This window comes from Budorcas taxicolor, chromosome 20, assembly GCF_023091745.1.
Source record: "Budorcas taxicolor isolate Tak-1 chromosome 20, Takin1.1, whole genome shotgun sequence".
NCBI classification, from domain to species: Eukaryota; Metazoa; Chordata; class Mammalia; order Artiodactyla; family Bovidae; genus Budorcas; species Budorcas taxicolor.
This window is the reverse complement of record NC_068929.1, coordinates 29,742,631-29,761,642: the sequence shown is the minus strand read 5'-3', so window position 1 is coordinate 29,761,642 and position 19,012 is coordinate 29,742,631. Positions and strand designations below refer to the sequence as shown.

Genomic DNA, 19,012 nt, shown 5'->3' with positions numbered 1-19,012 from the left:
GCTTCGGTCCATTGGGTCCCAAAGAGTCGGATATGACTGAGCGCTTTCACTTCTTCACTTCACCCAGTTCTGGGTAAATATTCAAAGGAATGAAAATCAAGATCTTGAAGAGATATCTGCATTCCCATATTCATTGCAGCATTATTCACAAAGAGCACAACTTGAAAGCAATCTAAATGTCCATTGACAGATGAATAGATTTTTTTAATGTTTTACATATATAGTAGAGTATTATTCTGCCTTAAATAAGAAGAAAATCTTTCTATTTAAGAAAATATGGATGAACCTGGAGGACGTTTTACTAAGTGAAATAAGCCAGATGAAGGACAAATGCGGCATGATCCCACTTATATGAGGAACCTAAAATAATCGAGCTCATAAAAACAGAGGACAGAATGGTGGTTACCAGGGGTTCAAACAAGGGCAAAACAGGAAAGCATTAATCGAAGGGTACAAGCTTCAGTTAAGCAAAATGAATTAGTCCTGGAGATTCACTATACAGCATAGCACCTATCGTTAACAGTCTGTGTTAGCTGCTCAGTCATGTCTGATTCTTTGCAACCTCATGGACTGTAGCCCATCAGGCACCTCACCTCTGTTCATGGGATTTTACAGGCAAGAACACTGGAATGGGTTGCCATTTCCTTCTCCAGATAGTTAACAATACTGTATTTTATACTCAAAATTTTGCTTAGAATGTAGATTTTTTGTTAGGTGTTCTTATCACAAAATAATAGTAATACTAACTACTACTAGTAAAGAGGGCATGAGTAAACTTTTGGAAGTAATGGATATGTTTATGGTATATATTGTGGTGATAGATTTAAGGGTATATACTTATCCCCAAACTCATCAATTCGTATACATTAAAGTGGTCATTCATACGTCAGTAAAGTTTGTTTTTAAAGTAACTCCCCTAGGGAAATATAGCTATTTGGGGCCAAAGCAAAAAATAGAACTCAAGTCTCCACTCACTATCTAGGGCTGTTACTCTTATTAGAGCTCTATTACAAAAGTAAAGTTGATAATAACTATTTCCATAGTTTTAGACTTTATATTTTAATGTGAATGAAAGCTCATGAGCATTTGAACGTATATATGGATATCAGATATTTTAATTCCATTCTGACATTCCATGCTTACAATGATTTTATGGAAAAGGTGTGAAAATCAGGGAAACAAAAACAGTGTGCCCAATTGAATTTAAAATTAAATGAACTACAAATATCTAAGCTTACTCCTTGGAAGGAAAGTTATGACCAACGTAGATAGCATGTTAAAAAGCAGAGACATTACTTTGCCAACAAAGGTCCATCTAGTCAAAGCTATGGTTTTTCCAGTGGTCTTGTATGGATGTGAGAGTTGCACTGTGAAGAAAGCTGAGCACCGAAGAATTGATGCTTTTGAACTGTAGTGTTGGAGAAGACTCTTGAGAGTCCCTTGGGCTGCAAGGAGATCCAACCAGTCCATTCTGAAGGAGATCAACCCTGGGATTTCTTTGGAAGGAATGATGCCGAAGCTGAAACTCCAATACTTTGGCCATCTGATGCGAAGAACTGACTCATTGGAAAAGACCCTGATGCTGGAAAAGATCGAAGGTGGAACGAGAAAGGGATGACAGAGGATGAGATGGTTGGATGGCATCACTGACTCAATGGACATAAGTTTGAGTAAACTCTGGGAGTTGGTGATGGACAGGGAGGCCTGGCGTGCTGTAGTCCATGGGGTCACAAAGAGTTGGACATGACTGAGCAACTGAACTAAATTCAACTGAACAAATATCTAAATATTCAAATCTTTAAGAATGACGTGATAGCAACATACCATTCTAAAAATATCCAGACACTGGTCATGCAAAATAAATTTTAGTATATGTTTGTATATTCTTAAGTGTTTATAAAATCAGACAGGATGCAGACATTTTAAGAAATGAACTATAAAATAACTGACATATTTGGGAGAACATGGATTTTGTTATTTTCTCCAGAGGTGGGCACTGGCATAAATCATATCTACTGGTCATGTTTGGAAACTTTGCAACCTCAGATTTTTTTTAAAAGATCATCCTGATCCATCTTACATCAAGTATGCCTAAGTTAGTTGTTGGTCCATAACACGTGCAGTCTGTATATTTGAAAAGCATTACTTTATATCTTTGGAAAGCATGAAAAACTAACAGAAAAGGCAGCCTATCTCCCTTCACCTTTCAGAAGTTTCCTGTGGAGTGTAACCTTTATATCTTTGGCTCAGAAACCACATGTTTTCTCAGTAGCAGAACACATTATACCTCTGATTAAATCCAGCCATTGTTTATTATGATTAGCCTGAGCTGGAGCATCCAAATAGTTGCACTGTGGTTTCGAAAATTTCACAAAAAATACAATTGGTTTAATAGTTTTGCTTTGAAGAGAAGAAAAGCCAATGTGCTCAGCATTGCAGAAGCCTTCCAGAGTTAGTGGTGATCTCTAGTATGGCAAGGTCTCAGACAGATGGGAAAAAATGAGATGTTGATATGGGTTTTCCATTCTCTGTTGCTCTTTGCTTCCTTCCTTCCAGCATGTGCTCTCACTCCCTTGAGTAATATCTAAACCAGGGGTCCCCAGCCTTCTGTTAGGAACTGGGTCACACAGCAGGAGATGAACAGTGGGTGAGTGGTGAACCAGCAAAACTTCATCTGTATTTGTAGTCCCCCACGTTCCAGTTACTGCCTGAGCTCTACCTCCTGTCAGATCAGCGGCATTAGATTCTCATAGGAGTGCGAACCCTGCTGTGAACTGTGTATCCAAGGGTTCTAGGTGGCAGCTCCTAATGAGAATCATACTGAAACCATCCCCTTACCACCAGCCTGGTCTATGGAAAAATTGTCTCCCTTGAAACTGGTCCCTGGTGCCATAAAGGTTGAAGGCCGCTAATCCAAGCATCCATTCTTAGGGGCTTCAGTGACTTCAGTTGGCCTGTCTTTTCAAAGTAGAGTCTCATGATGAAAATACTTCCCTAGCCAATCCCCAACCCAACATATATCAAAATGTATTGACTGCGTGCCTTTTTCCTAAAGAACCCTGCTTCGTGCCAGGTAGGGTTTACTAGTGGGCTCAGGTGACTTATTCTCTGTTTCCAAGCCTATTCAAGCTTGAGGTAAAAAGACGAACAGTTCTATAAAATTTTCTCTTATGGATTTTAATATAATATTTATTTTCATGTGTTAGTAATATCTTTTGAAGTTAAAATTTCCTCTTTGCCAAACTTGTCATTTCTTTGGTTCACCTCATTTCTACCCACTACCTTTCATGACCAAAAACACAGCAGCTTATGAGGCCGCTATATAACTTCATTCTCTAAGATGACCAAACACTTACTCTGTTGTTGATTTTTTTTTTCCATGGCTGGCAGGAGGTACTTGGTACTCTGATAAAGACTTTGGCTTGGAGATCAAGAAAGAGTTAGATGAAAAGAAAGAATGTAAATGTGAAACAATCTCCAGGAAACTTATCTTTTAAAGAAGAAAAATATATAAATATGAAACAGCAGTCCAAGGACAGCTACCTTTCAAATAAATATAAGAACAGTCATAATGACAAGAATGACTATTATGAATAGCTAACATTTCTCAGTTTATTGCATTTTATTATATTTGGAGCTTCTTCATGGAGAAGAGGTCTTTCTCTCAATTTGATGATCTTTGAGTTTATCAGGTGTTTCTCTGACATGAGATCCATTCTTTAATCCTCTTACTCTTCAGACAAATCATTGCCATAATGTCATATAAAAAGCAGACATTTAATATAAATTAAATTTAATGAGTTAAAGCAAACTTGCATTAAAATTTAAAGTTACAATGTCCATAGTTCATGAAACTGTGCTTTGGGTCTTCATATTGACCTTGTGTGTTTGAGTGCATATGACTGTTAACATCCTCATTTTCTAGACAGGAAACTGGGACTCAGGAGAATGAATTGCCGAAGGTTTAACACAAGTGTGACAGGGCCAGGATTTGGAACCCAGCAGTCTTCCTTAAGCCAGTTCTCTTCTATAACAACACGGATTCTCTGGACTCTTGACCCATGGAAATGCTTCCTGTGACACCTAAAGGCCTAGGTGGCATTCTGCTTAAGCAAAATATCCAGCCTCTAAAAAAAAAAAAAAAAAAAAAAAACTTCACAATTAGGACCTTTTTGTTGGCCATATGAGTGACCAGGTCTTCCTTATTCACATTCTTACAGCATTTGATGCAGTCATAATTTATTCATTTAATACATATTTATTGAATGCCTATTTTCTACCTGGCACTGTTTCAGTCACTCAAGATATATGAGTGAATGAATAGATGAAAATTCCTGCTATTGTGAAGCTTACATTCTGCTGGGGAGCAACAAACAAAACATAAATAATAAACTAATAAGCAGGTAGATTGAATGTCAGAACGTGCTAAGTGCTATGAGAAAAAATAGAGCAAGATAATGGGGCTTAAGAATGTTGAAGATTCCTGAAATTCCGTAAACTCTAAACTGGTGTTTTTCTAGTCTCTTGTCATTTATATGCAGCCTGGGAAAAGTAAGGCTTTCTTAGGATTAAGTGGTGAGATCTACGTTCTTTCCAGAGTTGCATGTTTGGTGTCAGAACAAATAGCTCCTAGAAAAATATACAAAATTGCTTTATGTCCTGTGTCCTGCTTACCCCAGGATCACTGATGCTGACTCTCAAATTCCCTGTCTCAGTCCTGACCTATTGCTACAGTCTACCACTTGCTGAGTTCTCACACTCTAGTCTTGCCTTATCCAGAATACACAATAGGCCATGGCTCTAGTTGTTATATCAGGCAATTTCCAACTATCATCATACTCTAGGGGCTTTCTACTGCCCTAGAGTTCAGATATAAACTCCAGAACCTTCCCTTCGAACTCCAGTTTCCTGCTGCAGGTTATGAGGAAGCTTTGTGCTCTCTTCCAGTCACCCCTACTTCCTCATCACCTTCCGTGTTCAGGTCACATGCTCCTGTTTCCACACATTTGCCTGAGCTATCCATGACCACTCTTCCCTCCTGCCTTTGTTATTAACATGCTGATGGGTTAAGTCCCCTGTTGGAGTTTTTGCTGTCTGCTCAAGCATCAGTTCTCCTCCGCGTGGCCTCTCATCCTCCATTAGGCTAGACGAGGCTTCTTCATGGCATGGTGGTCTCAGATTTCCAAAAAATGGTGCAATAGAGTCTGCAATGTCTCCGAAGGCCTATCCTCAGAAGTCACAGTGTCATCTCTGCTTCATTCTTTTTATCAAGTAAGTCTCAATTTCAACAGGAGGAAAAGTAGATTCTGCCTTAATGAAGGACAAGGAGGGACAAAATCGCATCCCAAGGTACACAAAATTCCAAACCATATACCCCACTTTCAAACCCTTGGATACTATTATTGTACCATATCAGGTTTCCTCCAGAATAAATTTAAACTCCCCTCAAACCCTGAATGGTTTGCTTGAGAAAAGAAGCCCAAGTTTATAAAGATGGCCCTTCTCCTTCATTTTTAGCCAAGTGACTTAAAATGAAGTCTGCTCGACACTTATGGCTCCCATTCTTGATAGTCTTGCCTTCTTTGGTTTTTGCGATGTCACTATTTTTGGATTCTCTCTTTCCCTCTCTGATCGCTCCTACCGACTTTCTTCTTCTTCCGTTTCTTAAAATCCTGTGTTACTTCCTCCTATATGTTAGCCTTCAGCATCTTCTTGCTCTGTCCTCTAGTGAGTTGGTAGCATTTACTCTCAGGACCTCAGCCATGCTCCTGGCATGCTCATATATGTTCCATGGGGTTTCTGAGACGTTCCTCACAAGATTGGGCCCAGACGCCTAAAGAAGTAACCCTTATCAGTACACAATATTCTATGGAATGACCCTACATCTATATATTTGCTCCTCTGCTAAGTTTTAAGCCACCTAAAAAATGGTGTCTTATCCATTTTATATTCTGAGGGCCTGGCATTAATGTTAATGCTGAGCATGTAGGATGTTCTTTATAAACATTAATTAATCTATCTAGTTTCAACTTAAATACTTTCATAACGTGTCTACTACTTTTCTCCAAACTGTTTTTAACTATAAAACTAGTTTAATCAATCACATTACAAACGTTTTTGCAAATATTGGTGGGGGGGAACTCCCTAAAATCTAATCATAACTTCCTTAATATAATTTGTTTTTTGGTGTACTCCCTTTGAACCTGTATTCTACATAGATACTGTTAGTGATAATAAAAAACCCAACACTTAGCACATGCTATGAGCCACATAGTGTTTTAAACATTTTATATATAGTAAATCATTTCATGCTCTTGATGATTGTGTCAGGTAGCTACTCTTACTATTTCCGTTTGACAGATGAAGGAACTAAGGCACAGAGAATAAAACTGGCTTGTCCTAAACCATACAGCTAAGTAAAGGGTAAAACCATGATTTGAACTCAGAAAGTCTGGCACCAAAGTTCATGCTATATTTTCTGGAGATTAAATTACTTAAGACATAGAGAGCACTTAGAATGGTGTAAATTCAATAAATCCAAATTATTATTACCATTGCTTTTATAAGTACATTGAATATAATTTGGTATCTTTTGCTTCAGGTTGTCAGAAGTTTTCAATAAATTAGGTAGGTTTTTATTTTTAATTAGATTATAATTTTTTATCCTACCATGCAGTCTTATTAATTATTGTTCTTTTCATGACTGCACAATATTCTATGGAATGACCCTACAGTAATTAATTAATTTTGCTGTTGATCACATTTCTTTTAATCTTTCATGGTTATATATACCCTATAAGCATTATCTTTATGCATCAAGCTTGTTTCCCCTAATTTAGGTCATTTTTTAGGATAGATTCCCAGAAGTAAAAATTATGTGTTAAAGGGTTTGAACATTTTTATGGTTATTTATGTATATCAGAAATGGCTTTGCAACGGCATTATATCACAACCATGTTTTAGGTATTCTGTTCAACAGTTCAATATTTAAAATTGTTATAAAAATCTTTTCCATTAAAAATCCCTTCCCTTTTATATATGACAAACTTTCAAATTTTGAAAAATTTAAAAAGGCATGCCCAATCCACCTACAGCCCTTTGCAACCTTTCAATTCTCCTTCAGATATTTTTTCTCCACACTAAACCTCCCCAACTTTCCCTTGAGCATCTCTGGTCTGACAAAATTACCAGGCTGTGAACTGTCTAAGTCATAGCCTCCTAAATACATTCCATTGTGCCTATGTCTCTCTTAATTTGGAGATTCCAGACATGTCCCGACAGTGCAGAACACAAAGGGGCTATCACTTTCCTTGACCAGGGCATCTATTTCTAGCAGTGCAGCCTAAGGTCGCATTAGCCTTGTTGGCTCTAAAATACACTGTTGGCTCCTGTTTTCTCACTGTCAGCTAAATCTTCCACGACTTTTTCACATGAACTTCTGTTAAATCAGATTTGTCACATTCTGTTCTGATGTAGATAATAGTACACAAGATAAGTGAAATTATTTACATAGGTTCTTATTAAATTTTACTAGTTTAAATTTCTTGTTCCAGAATGTTAGGACACTTCTGAATGCCCACATAGGTATACTGATTTACTTGAAGAATACTTTTATGCTTTCTGTGTCTTCACTTAAGTCATTAACAAAGATATAGACTAAGTCAACCCAAAGTACAGTCTTAGGGTACATAATTAGAGTCCTTTGGTTGCTAGTAATCAGTGTCTTGGATGTAGCTGTTTAGCCAGCTAAACGAATGAGCAGCTGTGGATCCCAACAAGTATTTTAACATTCAATTACATTCATCCATTGTATTCCTGAAGTTATTATAGGGGACTTTGTTAAATGGCTTTTGCAGCACTAAAATAAATCATGATTATACTTTTCCATTAATTATTGTTAGAATGTTTTCATATTTCTGTCTAAAAAAATAAGTGATTTTAACCTGTCTCATAACTATCTTTATTTTCTAAGTACTTACAAACTAAGCATATACTAACATTAAATCTGATGATCTAATGTATCTTTTTCCTGACTTCTCTAAATTATCAGTTTCTCTTGGGAAAAAGTCATTTATACTTCCATGTGTGTTTTGTAAACTAACACAGCACCAGGCTTAACCAATAATTATGCTTTCATCCACCAAATAAAAAATATATTAAAGTAACATGATACAAGAAAATAAAATATTCTCATCTCTCTCCTATATATTTTATTGTTTTTTCTTTATTAAATCAATCTGCAATTTGGAGAAGACACTCTGCTTATTTTAAATAACATTAAATTACTGAGGATAACTATTCTAATTATGTCTATGGAGCTACTGTCAGTCATCTTAGAACTAGTCATACAGTAACAAAAATAAAATGTTTCTCATTATTCAAAAATGTTAATTGACTCTTTTAACTTCCAGGGTGCTTATTGGGTCTCCTTTAGTTGGCCAACCCAAGAACAGAACTGGAGATGTCTATAAGTGTCCAGTTGGGAGAAGCGAACCATTACCTTGCATAAAGTTGGATCTCCCAGGTATGTAAAGTCAATATGTTAAAGTCTGATCCTAAACTATGCCCAGCATTCACACTGAAAGTAAATTTCAACCAACTCATCTATAAAAATTCTTCAGTTTTTATCATTCACATATTTTTATTCCTTCTGCCTTTCATTTGCTGTAGAAATTCATCATAGAATAGCCATAGACTGAGGTCTTACTAGTTCTGTAACTTTTAACTGCCTCCATTGTCCAGAATCCTTTGTAAACTCAGCAGTAACACAAAAGAAATTTTCTAAATAAACCTATTCATTACATTTACTCCACAAAATTTAACTTAGTATTTTTTTAAGAAAATAGCACACTAAGGAAATTGTAATAGAGAAATTTAATTTTTTTAAAAAAGAGAATAGCATAAGGTAAATTTATATTGAAATATATGTATTTGATTGAAATACCATAGTTAGAACATGACTAGAAAATTCCTGCTAGAGCTGTGTAGGAATTAGAACCCTGTCGGTGTTCTGTACAGTATTAAGTGCCTTGGAAATGACTCAACCTCTGCAGGTTTTCTTAAGATGCTGTATTTTTCAGTTTTTTTTCAAATTCCTGCTTGTTCATTATGACCTTTTTTTTTTAATATTCAAGAGCATAGCTTTAATAGCTGCTTTAATATCCTCACTTGATAATTCCAACATCTGGAATATCTCAATGTCACTTTCCATTTATTACCTTTCTCTTGGAGTTAGGTTACATTTTCCTGTTTCTTCTTATGTTTAGTGACTTTGGATTGTATCCTGGATTAAATTTTTGGATTATAAGTGTGGAGATTCTAGATCTTGTTATGTGTCTTTGAAAAGTTTTAACTTTTTGTTTTAGCAGGCAGTTGACTTGGCTGAAGTCAATTTCCAAACAGCAGTGGGAAGCCCTTAAAATCTCTACTCAATTCTTCTAATTTTTTAGCTGGGCTGTGTGAAGTTTACTCTGCACATGTACAATTCAGGTCATTTAGATCTTTGGAAAGAATATATCTGTGTATATTGAAACTCTCCTCTTGTGGCTTTCCTTTCCAAAATACCCCCCCTTCACTTGACATGACTGTCACTGCCCCATTCTCTGTCCTCTGTTTCTTTTAGACAGGAAGACTGTGCATCCTATTTGAGGTTTAGCCACTGGCTCAGGCCTTCCCTTGGGGAAAACAAACACAAACAGGAAACTCGTCTCGTGCTAACCTCCTCACAAGTATAGACTCTCTTCCAGTTTCTGCCTGGTTTGGATTGTTTTCCAATGCCTTCGGATGATTGTTCCATATTTCTTTTCCTTTTCCTAAAGTTTATAGTTGTTGTTTACAAAAGGGTTGTTCTGATAGTAGCTACTCCTCCATTATTGGAAACTGGAATAGAATTTCAACAGTAACATGGAGACTGGCTAGATTAAGAACAATAGGAAAGTTTCTGCTATAGTTCCTAACCTCCCAGGAATGCTCGACCCTAGTATTAAAACCTCTAATCGAGATTATTCAAGACCAGTTCCAGGTGCTTTCAAAGCAACCAGACTGGATTCCGAGGCAAAGACTATGTTCAGATTAGGATGTCACTGTGACCATTCAGGAATCAATCTCTGCCTCCATTTCCCATGTAAACTTACAGTAAGAAAAAATTATAGGCATGAACAGTGAGACGAGTCTTTCTCGAACTTGAGTTTTGCCACTTTTAAATATTCTAACACTCTGCTAAGCAGGGTTTAGAAGTTTTTGCCTTTCCTGTCTAATCTTTTTATTTTTTTCCTTTTTTAATGTGAGTGGAACTTCTTTTTGGCCAGGTTTGCATGTTTTAGGGCCCAATGTTCTTATTTGTAATGTCAAACGGAGTCCCTTCGTTGTGTCTTTATCCAAACATCCTGACCACTGCTCTAATCTTGCTTTGGTTTTCTTTGTAACCCTGTTAATGACCCTGTAATGATGAATATAATGGTTAAAATCTTGGGTTTGAGTTTTCTTTTCTGGTCTTCTACCCATTTTCCTTCTTGCCAGAAATCATTTTGTCATTGGTCATTTTTAACATGTAGATATAACATATAAGATAAGTGTATAAATTTACTTTGTATCTACATTTTGAGACTAAATATTTCATTTATTTTAATTAGCAAAAAATGTGTGAAAGGCTGTCCTGCGTTCTGATTGCCCTGATAGTTGTGCATTCTTTTACAGTTCAGCAAAAGTATTTGAGACAGTGATCCAGACAAAGCTTCTGAGACAAAAGCCAGTTTTCTGCCTTTGCTTGTTTATTATACTCCTTAATAATACTTCGAAGATTATTTAGTTGAACCAAAAGAAGAATGTCCTATGATATGAAGAAAGCAAACAGAAGGTTTTTAGGAGAAGACACTTAATTTTACTTTGTTTTCCACTCTCATAAAAGTTTCTTCTATTTTTAGTTAATACATCAATTCCCAATGTCACAGAAGTAAAGGAGAACATGACATTTGGATCAACTTTAGTCACCAACCCAAAAGGAGGGTTTCTGGTAAGAAAAGGAAGAGTAATGATGGTTAATGAACTAGGAATTCTGTGATCATAAATCTTCATAAAAATCTGTTATGTAATTTTTAATCTAATGGTTTTAATTTTTTAAATTTTTTAAAAGGCATGTGGGCCCTTGTATGCCTATCGATGTGGACATTTGCATTACACAACTGGAATCTGTTCTGATGTCAGCCCCACATTTCAAGTCGTGAACTCCATTGCCCCTGTACAAGGTACAGATTTTATGCAGTATTTTTGCAATGTTTAAAAAGCGTAAGCAATGGATGAGATATATGTATACACAGGAGCATACCAAAAAGCTTGAAGTATTTTCTTGGCTACCAACATTACCAATTTAGGTAAATGTTTGCTTTGCCAATATATAACCAAACCTCACTGCTATTTTTGGGACTGATATTAGTGTAAGTAACCTTTACAGAGTCATATTTAATCATCATAGCTAAAGCTGTCACATTGTTTTTATTTAAAGGGTGAATTTCTTTGAAGAAGATAAACTCATTTGAAATACACATGGAATGAGAACTGTATACAGAATTAATATTGAAAAAATTTCCAAAGATAACTCATACAGTGTTGATTAAAATTAAGTAGACATCTATTTTACTTGATGTGAACCCCAAACCAATTGTTACTGAATGCAGTGAATATTTGTCACCTTTACTTTTTATTTAAAAGACTCTTTTTTTTTTTTCTGGTTTTAAAAGTAATGTGTCCATTTTGTAGAACATCATCTTTTTTACAAAAGATTTATTTATGTGTTTATTTTATGTATTTACTTTGGACTGTGCTGGGTCTTCGTTGCTACATGCAGGCTTTCTCTGGCTGTGGCGAGTGGGAGCTACTCTCTAGTTGTGGTGGGTGGGCTCTGCTTCAGTAGTTGCAGAATGAGGGCTCAGTAGTTTTGGCTCATTGGCTTAGCTGCTCTGTGGCATGTGGGATCTTCCCAGACCAGGGATTGAACCCGTCCCCCCTGCATTGCAAGGCAGATTCTTAACCACTGGACCACCAGGGAAGCCCTGAAGAACATCATCTTTCAAAATGAGCTTCTTTCAACCATGAAACCATTTCATATTCCTCTAAAGACAGATGCCAGATGTGCATGATTGACTATTTTTCTTGCAGAATGTAGCACTCAGCTAGACATAGTCATCGTGCTGGATGGTTCTAACAGCATTTACCCCTGGGAAAGTGTTACAGCTTTTTTAAATGACCTTCTTAAAAGAATGGATATTGGTCCTAAACAGACACAGGTATGTGACTTCATGTTTTGATTTCTGTTGTCCTTAAGATACATATGCAGAGATTTTTAATAAGATTATATTTGGAATACAAATTCATCAATAAAGCTGAAATTCAGGATGAACGTTTTATTCCATATAAAATTGCCTGCTCTGACATACCTGAATTTAAACTGCTAATCACAGCTCTCCTCTCTCTTACCACATTCCCAACAATGAGCTTTCTCCCTTCCACTTGTTTTATCCATCCTTGCTTTCCAAAAACTAATGACAGTCTTGGAGTATTTTTGTGTTAGTCACTAAGTTGGGTCTGACTCTTTTGTGACCCTATGGACTGTAACCCGCCAGGCTCCTCTGTCCATGGAGTTCTTCTGGCAAGAATATTGGAGTGGGTAGCCATTTCCTTCTCCAGGGAATTTTCCTGACCCAGGGATTGAACCTGGGTCTTTTGCATCGCAGGCAGATTCTTTACTGTCTGAGCCACCAGGGACCCTTGGGGAAAAAATGGAGTATTTTAAAAAATCTGTAGTATTTGGGGGTCATCTGAATATTTGATTTTACTTTTACATTGATCTATTTCACTGTAAAAATTTTATTTCTTTGTAGCGATTTGTGAAAATTAGTGCAGCTGTGACATGGTTGAAGTTGCTCCACAACTTTAGGAAGAAAACCTACAAGGCTATTTTAGAGGAATAATCACTGCTTCAGTGAGGATTGGTGCCTGCAACTCAGTTTTGTAAACAGCTAACAATCAATTGCTTATATGCTCAACGAACTCTGCTGCAGTTCTGATGTTTCCATCTATGAGAGCTATAATTAATTTTACATTTCAGTCATGAGAGTCCCAATAGAAGAGCTGTTCTGTCCAGCACCATTTGAATTCCAGCCTGCCAGAGTGGGCTTCGTGAAGTTATATGTCTCTCTGGGAGGGAACAGTGGCTCCATTCAGAGGAATGGGGGTGAACCCTGGGGTCCAGATGCTACCAATGAATGGAAGGGACACACACTTGCTGAGAAGAGTCAGGCCACATTTCCTCGGTTCCAGGACCCCAATCCACAAAGAGAAAGGTTTCAGAATGCAGCCCTATGCACTGGGTCATTTGTGGTATCTTCAGATTTCACTCAAGGGAACCTGCTTCCTACTGAGGGAGGAGCTACTTAAGTTGCTGAGTTTTCATGTCATATTTTGCTTGCATCGTTCATGGTGGAGTTTAGCCAGACTCATTCATTCCTTTATTTGGAGGGTTCTCCTGAGGGTTTACTATGTACTAGGCTCTGTGTGAGGGTTTGGATAATCATGGAAAAACAGACAGACACTGCCACTGCCTTCGTGGAGCTTCTGTATAACAATGTTTCTCCAAGTGTGGCTCATGGAATTCCCACTTCTGAATCCCAGAGGTACTTGGATTGTACCCCAGACTTTAATAATCAGAATCTCTGAGAGTGAGGCTACAGAGCCTACATTTTAAGTAAGCAACCCACATAATTTTTAACAGGTTAAAGCTGAGAAACCATGGACTAATGAATTATTGTGTTGATATGTGAGTGTCTGTACTTACTGCATGCTCCAGATTACAGAGACCTCAAGACTGAAGCCTTTAAATCTCTTTTTATCCTGTTAGTGGTCAGCCCAGTGCTTTGCTGGGCTTTTTTAGTGGCCCTTTAATGAGCACCTGTTGAATAAGTGTGTGTATCATACTGAATGCATTTTTGCATTTTTCTCTGATAGATGAACATTTAATGAGACTTTTTCATTAGCTGGCATTTTAATAGTCTTCTAAGTATATTATTTATATGTTGGGTTTTAGTGTTTATATAGTTCAGTGATTTCTAATCTTTTTCTATGTTGGCTTAAGCTGTATTAATGACTAGTTTCATAAGTAATTCTCTAAACAAAAGGGTTTGAGAAGGACATTCACTAAGCCATCACTTTTGCCAAACTCTTATTTAATAGGGTTTTAAGTACAATATATTTAAATGCTCTTTAAAGTTTGATCTTCCTTTAGTGCAGTCAGATAAGAAATTCATCCATAGTAATTTAAAAAGATACTTTCATTTCAAAGAAATGTATACTAAAAAGTATGCTTTTGTTTCATGTGGTCTTACAGTAATTCTCTCTAAGGACAAACAATTTGCTTTAGCAATCATTTTTTCTCCTGGTTGGTTGCTAACATAATTTAAATAGTTTTTTTGTCTTCAGTTTTTTTTTCTTTTCTTTTCATTTGAAGCACCCAATCCTGCCCTAAGATTCGCAGAATTAGCTTCTGAAATGTTCCCTCCCCGTTACTTAGCCTCCCTATCTCTCCATTCCTGAAAGGGGAAGCTACAAAAATGAATTTTGAGAGGTATTACCCAGAAGAAGTTGCAAAACTGAAAAGTTAAGAGCTAGATACGGGACTCAGGTTCCTCATCCATATCAAGGGTATAAAGGCACTAAAAATAGAGTTGGCCAAATTTGTGAAGAGGGTCCCTATAGAAAGAGCCTGGTGAGAAAGGCTTTGGTGGGATCATACAGTGAGCTTGGGAAAGCTGGGACACACAATTGCTGAGTGCCTGACTCCTACACTAAAGGGCAAGACATGTCTGGCTGCTGACAGGCAAGTCACAATGCTAGAATTGGCCTCACACCTAAAGTTGTCAGTACAAATAACATATGTTTCTCATAGCTTGTCATGGAGTCATTTTTGCTCCTGTCCATAGAATCGCCTGGAAGTGAGTGGAAGCCTCTGCACAGAACAGCTGACGCTATCCCCAATTCCTAGGGATCACAGTAGTGAGATGCATTCACTCAGGCGAGGATGCAGGTGAAGGGAAATCTCCAAAGAGCCCACTAAAAAGGTAATACCTGTTATTAGAACCTGATCCATCTTGGATCAGCACCAGTAGAATTTCAGTGCCCTTTATTTATTTATTTTCCCTCCCTCTGTCCATGTCAGAAATTATAGTTAGCAATCTAAAGGGTGGGAGCAGACAAACAGAGAAACAGCCAGTCATGCCCCTTCCTCAACTACATGCTTCTCTTCTCCCTTAAAAGGAGGAGGAGAGAAGATTTAATTATAAATCAACTTGATGTTTTGTCTTGGTTTTGTTTTAATGTAGATTGAACCATATGAAATTGTTGCTATTTGATCATGTTTTTAACTTTTTATTTTATATTGGAGTATAGCTGATAACAATGTTGTGACAGTTTCAGGTACACGGCAAAAGGACCCAGTCATACATATACATGTATCCACTCTCCTCAAGCCATTTGATCATTTTTGACTTACAAATACAGCTTTGTTTTTGACTTACAAATTTCATGTTGTACAGCCTAAATTAAAATATAGAGCTTTTTTAAAAAACAGATATTTTAAAACTAAAAATAAGAAAAGCCATAAGACATTTATTTTTCCATCCAGTGAGAGCAGAAGAATTTAACCCTAAATAAGTTTTACAGGGATCATGGGCCCCCCCAAAATTTACATTCTAATTATACCTTGTGAGTTCCTGTTTGTTATATTAATCACAGTTATTCACTTGATCAAGGTCGAGTATTATGGCCTACTTTCTACAGTCATAGATTTTTCATGTAGTAATTGCAATTATTGGAAGGTAGTCTCAAAGATATGAACCATTTCTGGAAGTAATTTTCTCCTCCACAAAAAAAAAAAAAAAAAAAAGAAGGAAGGAAGGAAGAAAGGGAGGGAAGAAAATAAATTTTAAGACTTGTGTTAAAGTTTCCATATGACAATTAGTATACATTAGGAAAATGCAATGCAAATGACAAAAACATCAACCCTAAATAGTTACTCAAAATTTCTCCCATGTCTCTGTGTGGTCCCATTAAGACTTTTGCAAACATAGTCAAGGAACTTCTGCAAGCCAAATTTTTATCCAAGACAGAGTAAAGGCTATAAAATCACCTTTTAAAAAACCACCTATAAAAACAAACCTGAAGCACTCTGAGCTTGCCATAAAAGATATGATGGCTTAAACATTATGGAGGTCTTATTGATCCTCAATACCTAAACATAACATTGCTTTTAATAATAAATGAGAATGATATAAATATGCCATATACAAGTGCATTACCCTAAATAAGACCAGTAAATTGTGAGGCTTGATATAAAAGTGAAATATACTAATGGAACAATGTCTAGATTGTTCCCATCAAGAGTGAAGCATAACATTAAACCAGGCAAAATGAAAGGGGGAAATTAATTAAATTTTAGGAATATTATTTATCTTTCTTTTTACTACACATTTTATGGCCGCTTCCTAGGAGCCTTAAATATGAGGGCTGATGCATTGTTTTGAGGTCTGAGAAGGCTGTCTGAGGCGTGCAGCCAAACCCTGGTCTCAGGTTGTACTGTGAATGAAGTGAATCTCTTTCTCTAGCCTCCTGTCTCTGCTGTCCCCTATCTCCATCCATCACTCATCTGAATTACTTTTCCCATGTAAAGTTCAGATCATGACATTTCCCTGGATAAAAATCTCCTGTCTCCTATCTGTCTGCTGAATAATACTCAAGCTCTCCAGTGAATTATAAGTCACTTGTCACCTACTGCTGTGCACTGCCTCCTTCTCTTCCTGCCCTGCAGTCACTCCTGCCTTGGCCTTCCCTAAACACATTGCTCTGTGTTCACAGGATTCTCTCTGCCTGGAAAGCCCTTCTCCACCCCAGTCCCCATGTGCTAGGCGAACTTCTGAGACTCAATTCAAATATGACTTTCTCTATGGCTATTCTGCCCAAAACTCCCTTCCCCTCCACATCCCCACAGCATTTGCACACCATTAATCAACTGCTCTCCTCACTCAGAAGCATCGCTTTTTGTTTCATGATTCTATCTCTCCTGGTGGAATGTGAATTCCACAATGACAGTGTTGTGCATTAATCCTTCTATTTACAGAATACAGTTCATAGTTTGTGCTTTGCCTAGCAAATAGGAGGCAAGTCATTTATGTTGGAAAAATGTAATTTCTGGAATTTTTAAATTTCTCTTTGTGTTAAAAATCATTATTGTAGTGACCACCATCTCTCACTCTGCCACTCAGCTTCATGAAGTCATTGAGCTAGAAGAGACTTGATTGTGGGGGCTCTCCCCTGCCAAGACACTGATATACATTGTGTTTTTGTGGTTGTTCAGATGTTCAGTCATGTCCAACTTATTGTGACCCCATGGACTGCAGCACACCAGGCTACCCTCTCTTCACCATCTCCCAGAGCTTGCTCAAACTCATGTCCATTGAGTCAGTGATGCCATCCAACCATCTCATCCTCTGTCATCCCCTTCTCCTCCTGCCTTCAACCTTTCCCAGCATCAGGGTCTTTTCTAATGAGTCAGCTCTTTGCATTAGGTGGCCAAAGTATTGGAACTTCAGCTTCAGCATCAGTCCTTCCAATGAATATTCAGGACTGATTTCCTTTAAGATTGACTGGTAAGATCTCCTTGCTGTCCAAGGAACTCTTAAGAGTCTTCTCCAATACCACAGTTCAAAAGCATCAGTTCTTCACTCAACTTTCTTTATGGTTCAACTCTCACATTCATATATGACTACTGGAAAAACCATAGCTTTGACTAGATGGACCTTTGTTGACAAAGTAATGTCTCTCTTTTTTAATATGCTGTCTAGGTTGGTCATAGCTTTTCTTCCAAGGAGCGAGCATCTTTTAATTTCATGGCTGCAGTCACCATCTGTCAGTGTTTCCATTGTTTTCCCTTCTATTTGCCATAAAGTGATGGGACCAGATGCCATGATCTTCCTTTTTTGAATGTTCAGTTTTAAGCCAGCTTTTTATCTCTCCTATTTCACCTTCATCAAAAGGCTCTTGAGTTCCTCCTCATTTTCTGCTATAAGGGTGGTGTTATCTGCATATCTGAGGTTATTGATATTTCTCCCTGCAGTCTTGATTCCAGCTTTGCTTCATCTAGCATTTTGCATGATGTACTCTGCATATAAGTTAAATAAACAGAGTGCCAATATACAGCCTTGACATACTCCTTTCTCAATTTGGAACCAGTCTGTTGTTTTATGCCTGGTTCTAACTGTTGCTTCTTGACCGGCATAAGGGTTTCTCAGGAAGTAGATAAGGTGGTCTGGTATTCCCATCTCTTTCAGAATTTTCCACAATTTGTCATGATCCACACAATCCAAGGCTTTTGCATAGTCAATGAAGCAGATATTTTTCTGGAATTCTCTTGCTTTTTCAATGATCCAGCGGATGTTGGCAATTTGATCTCTGGTTCCTCTGCCTTTTCTAAATCCAGCTTGAATATCTAGGAGTTCTTGGTTCATTCACATACTGTTGACTCCTGGCCTGGAGAATTTTGAGCATTACTTTGCTATCATGTGAAATGAGTGCAATTGTGTGATAGTTTGAATATTCTTTGAACATTGTGTTTTAGGCTTTTCTTTTCAGGTGTTCAACACATGTAGCCCCATCCACCTCTGGTCTCAATTTCTCCCATAGTCTTGCCCCTCTTAACACCTTCTAGGCTCATATTTTTGAGTATGAGTCAATTTCATTGCATCACCTTCCATCAAGCAAGAGACCAACTAAAGACCTATCATATAACCAACTTTATTGTGTTTCTGAGAATTCATTTCATTTACCTGTGAGCCAGTCCTGTTCATATGCCTTTCCGTAGAGACAAAGGTTAAGCCCAGTTTCAGTTAACATGGTCTCAGAATGGTTTGTGTTGACAGTTAACTTGAATTCATACTCTAATTAATTACAGTAGAAGCATGTTGTAAGGCAG

At 37.3% G+C, this 19,012-nt stretch overlaps 1 protein-coding gene across 1 annotated transcript in view; it reads left to right on the top strand.

Annotated features, from left to right (window-relative positions):
- Positions 1 to 19,012, top strand: part of ITGA1 (integrin subunit alpha 1) — a 164,932-nt gene that overhangs the window by 63,783 nt on the left and 82,137 nt on the right. The window contains exons 3-6 of the mRNA XM_052658983.1: positions 8,412 to 8,524; positions 10,923 to 11,011; positions 11,132 to 11,243; positions 12,154 to 12,281. Of these exons, the coding sequence (XP_052514943.1) occupies positions 8,412 to 8,524; positions 10,923 to 11,011; positions 11,132 to 11,243; positions 12,154 to 12,281 (442 nt within the window). The remainder of the gene's footprint in view (positions 1 to 8,411; positions 8,525 to 10,922; positions 11,012 to 11,131; positions 11,244 to 12,153; positions 12,282 to 19,012) is intronic.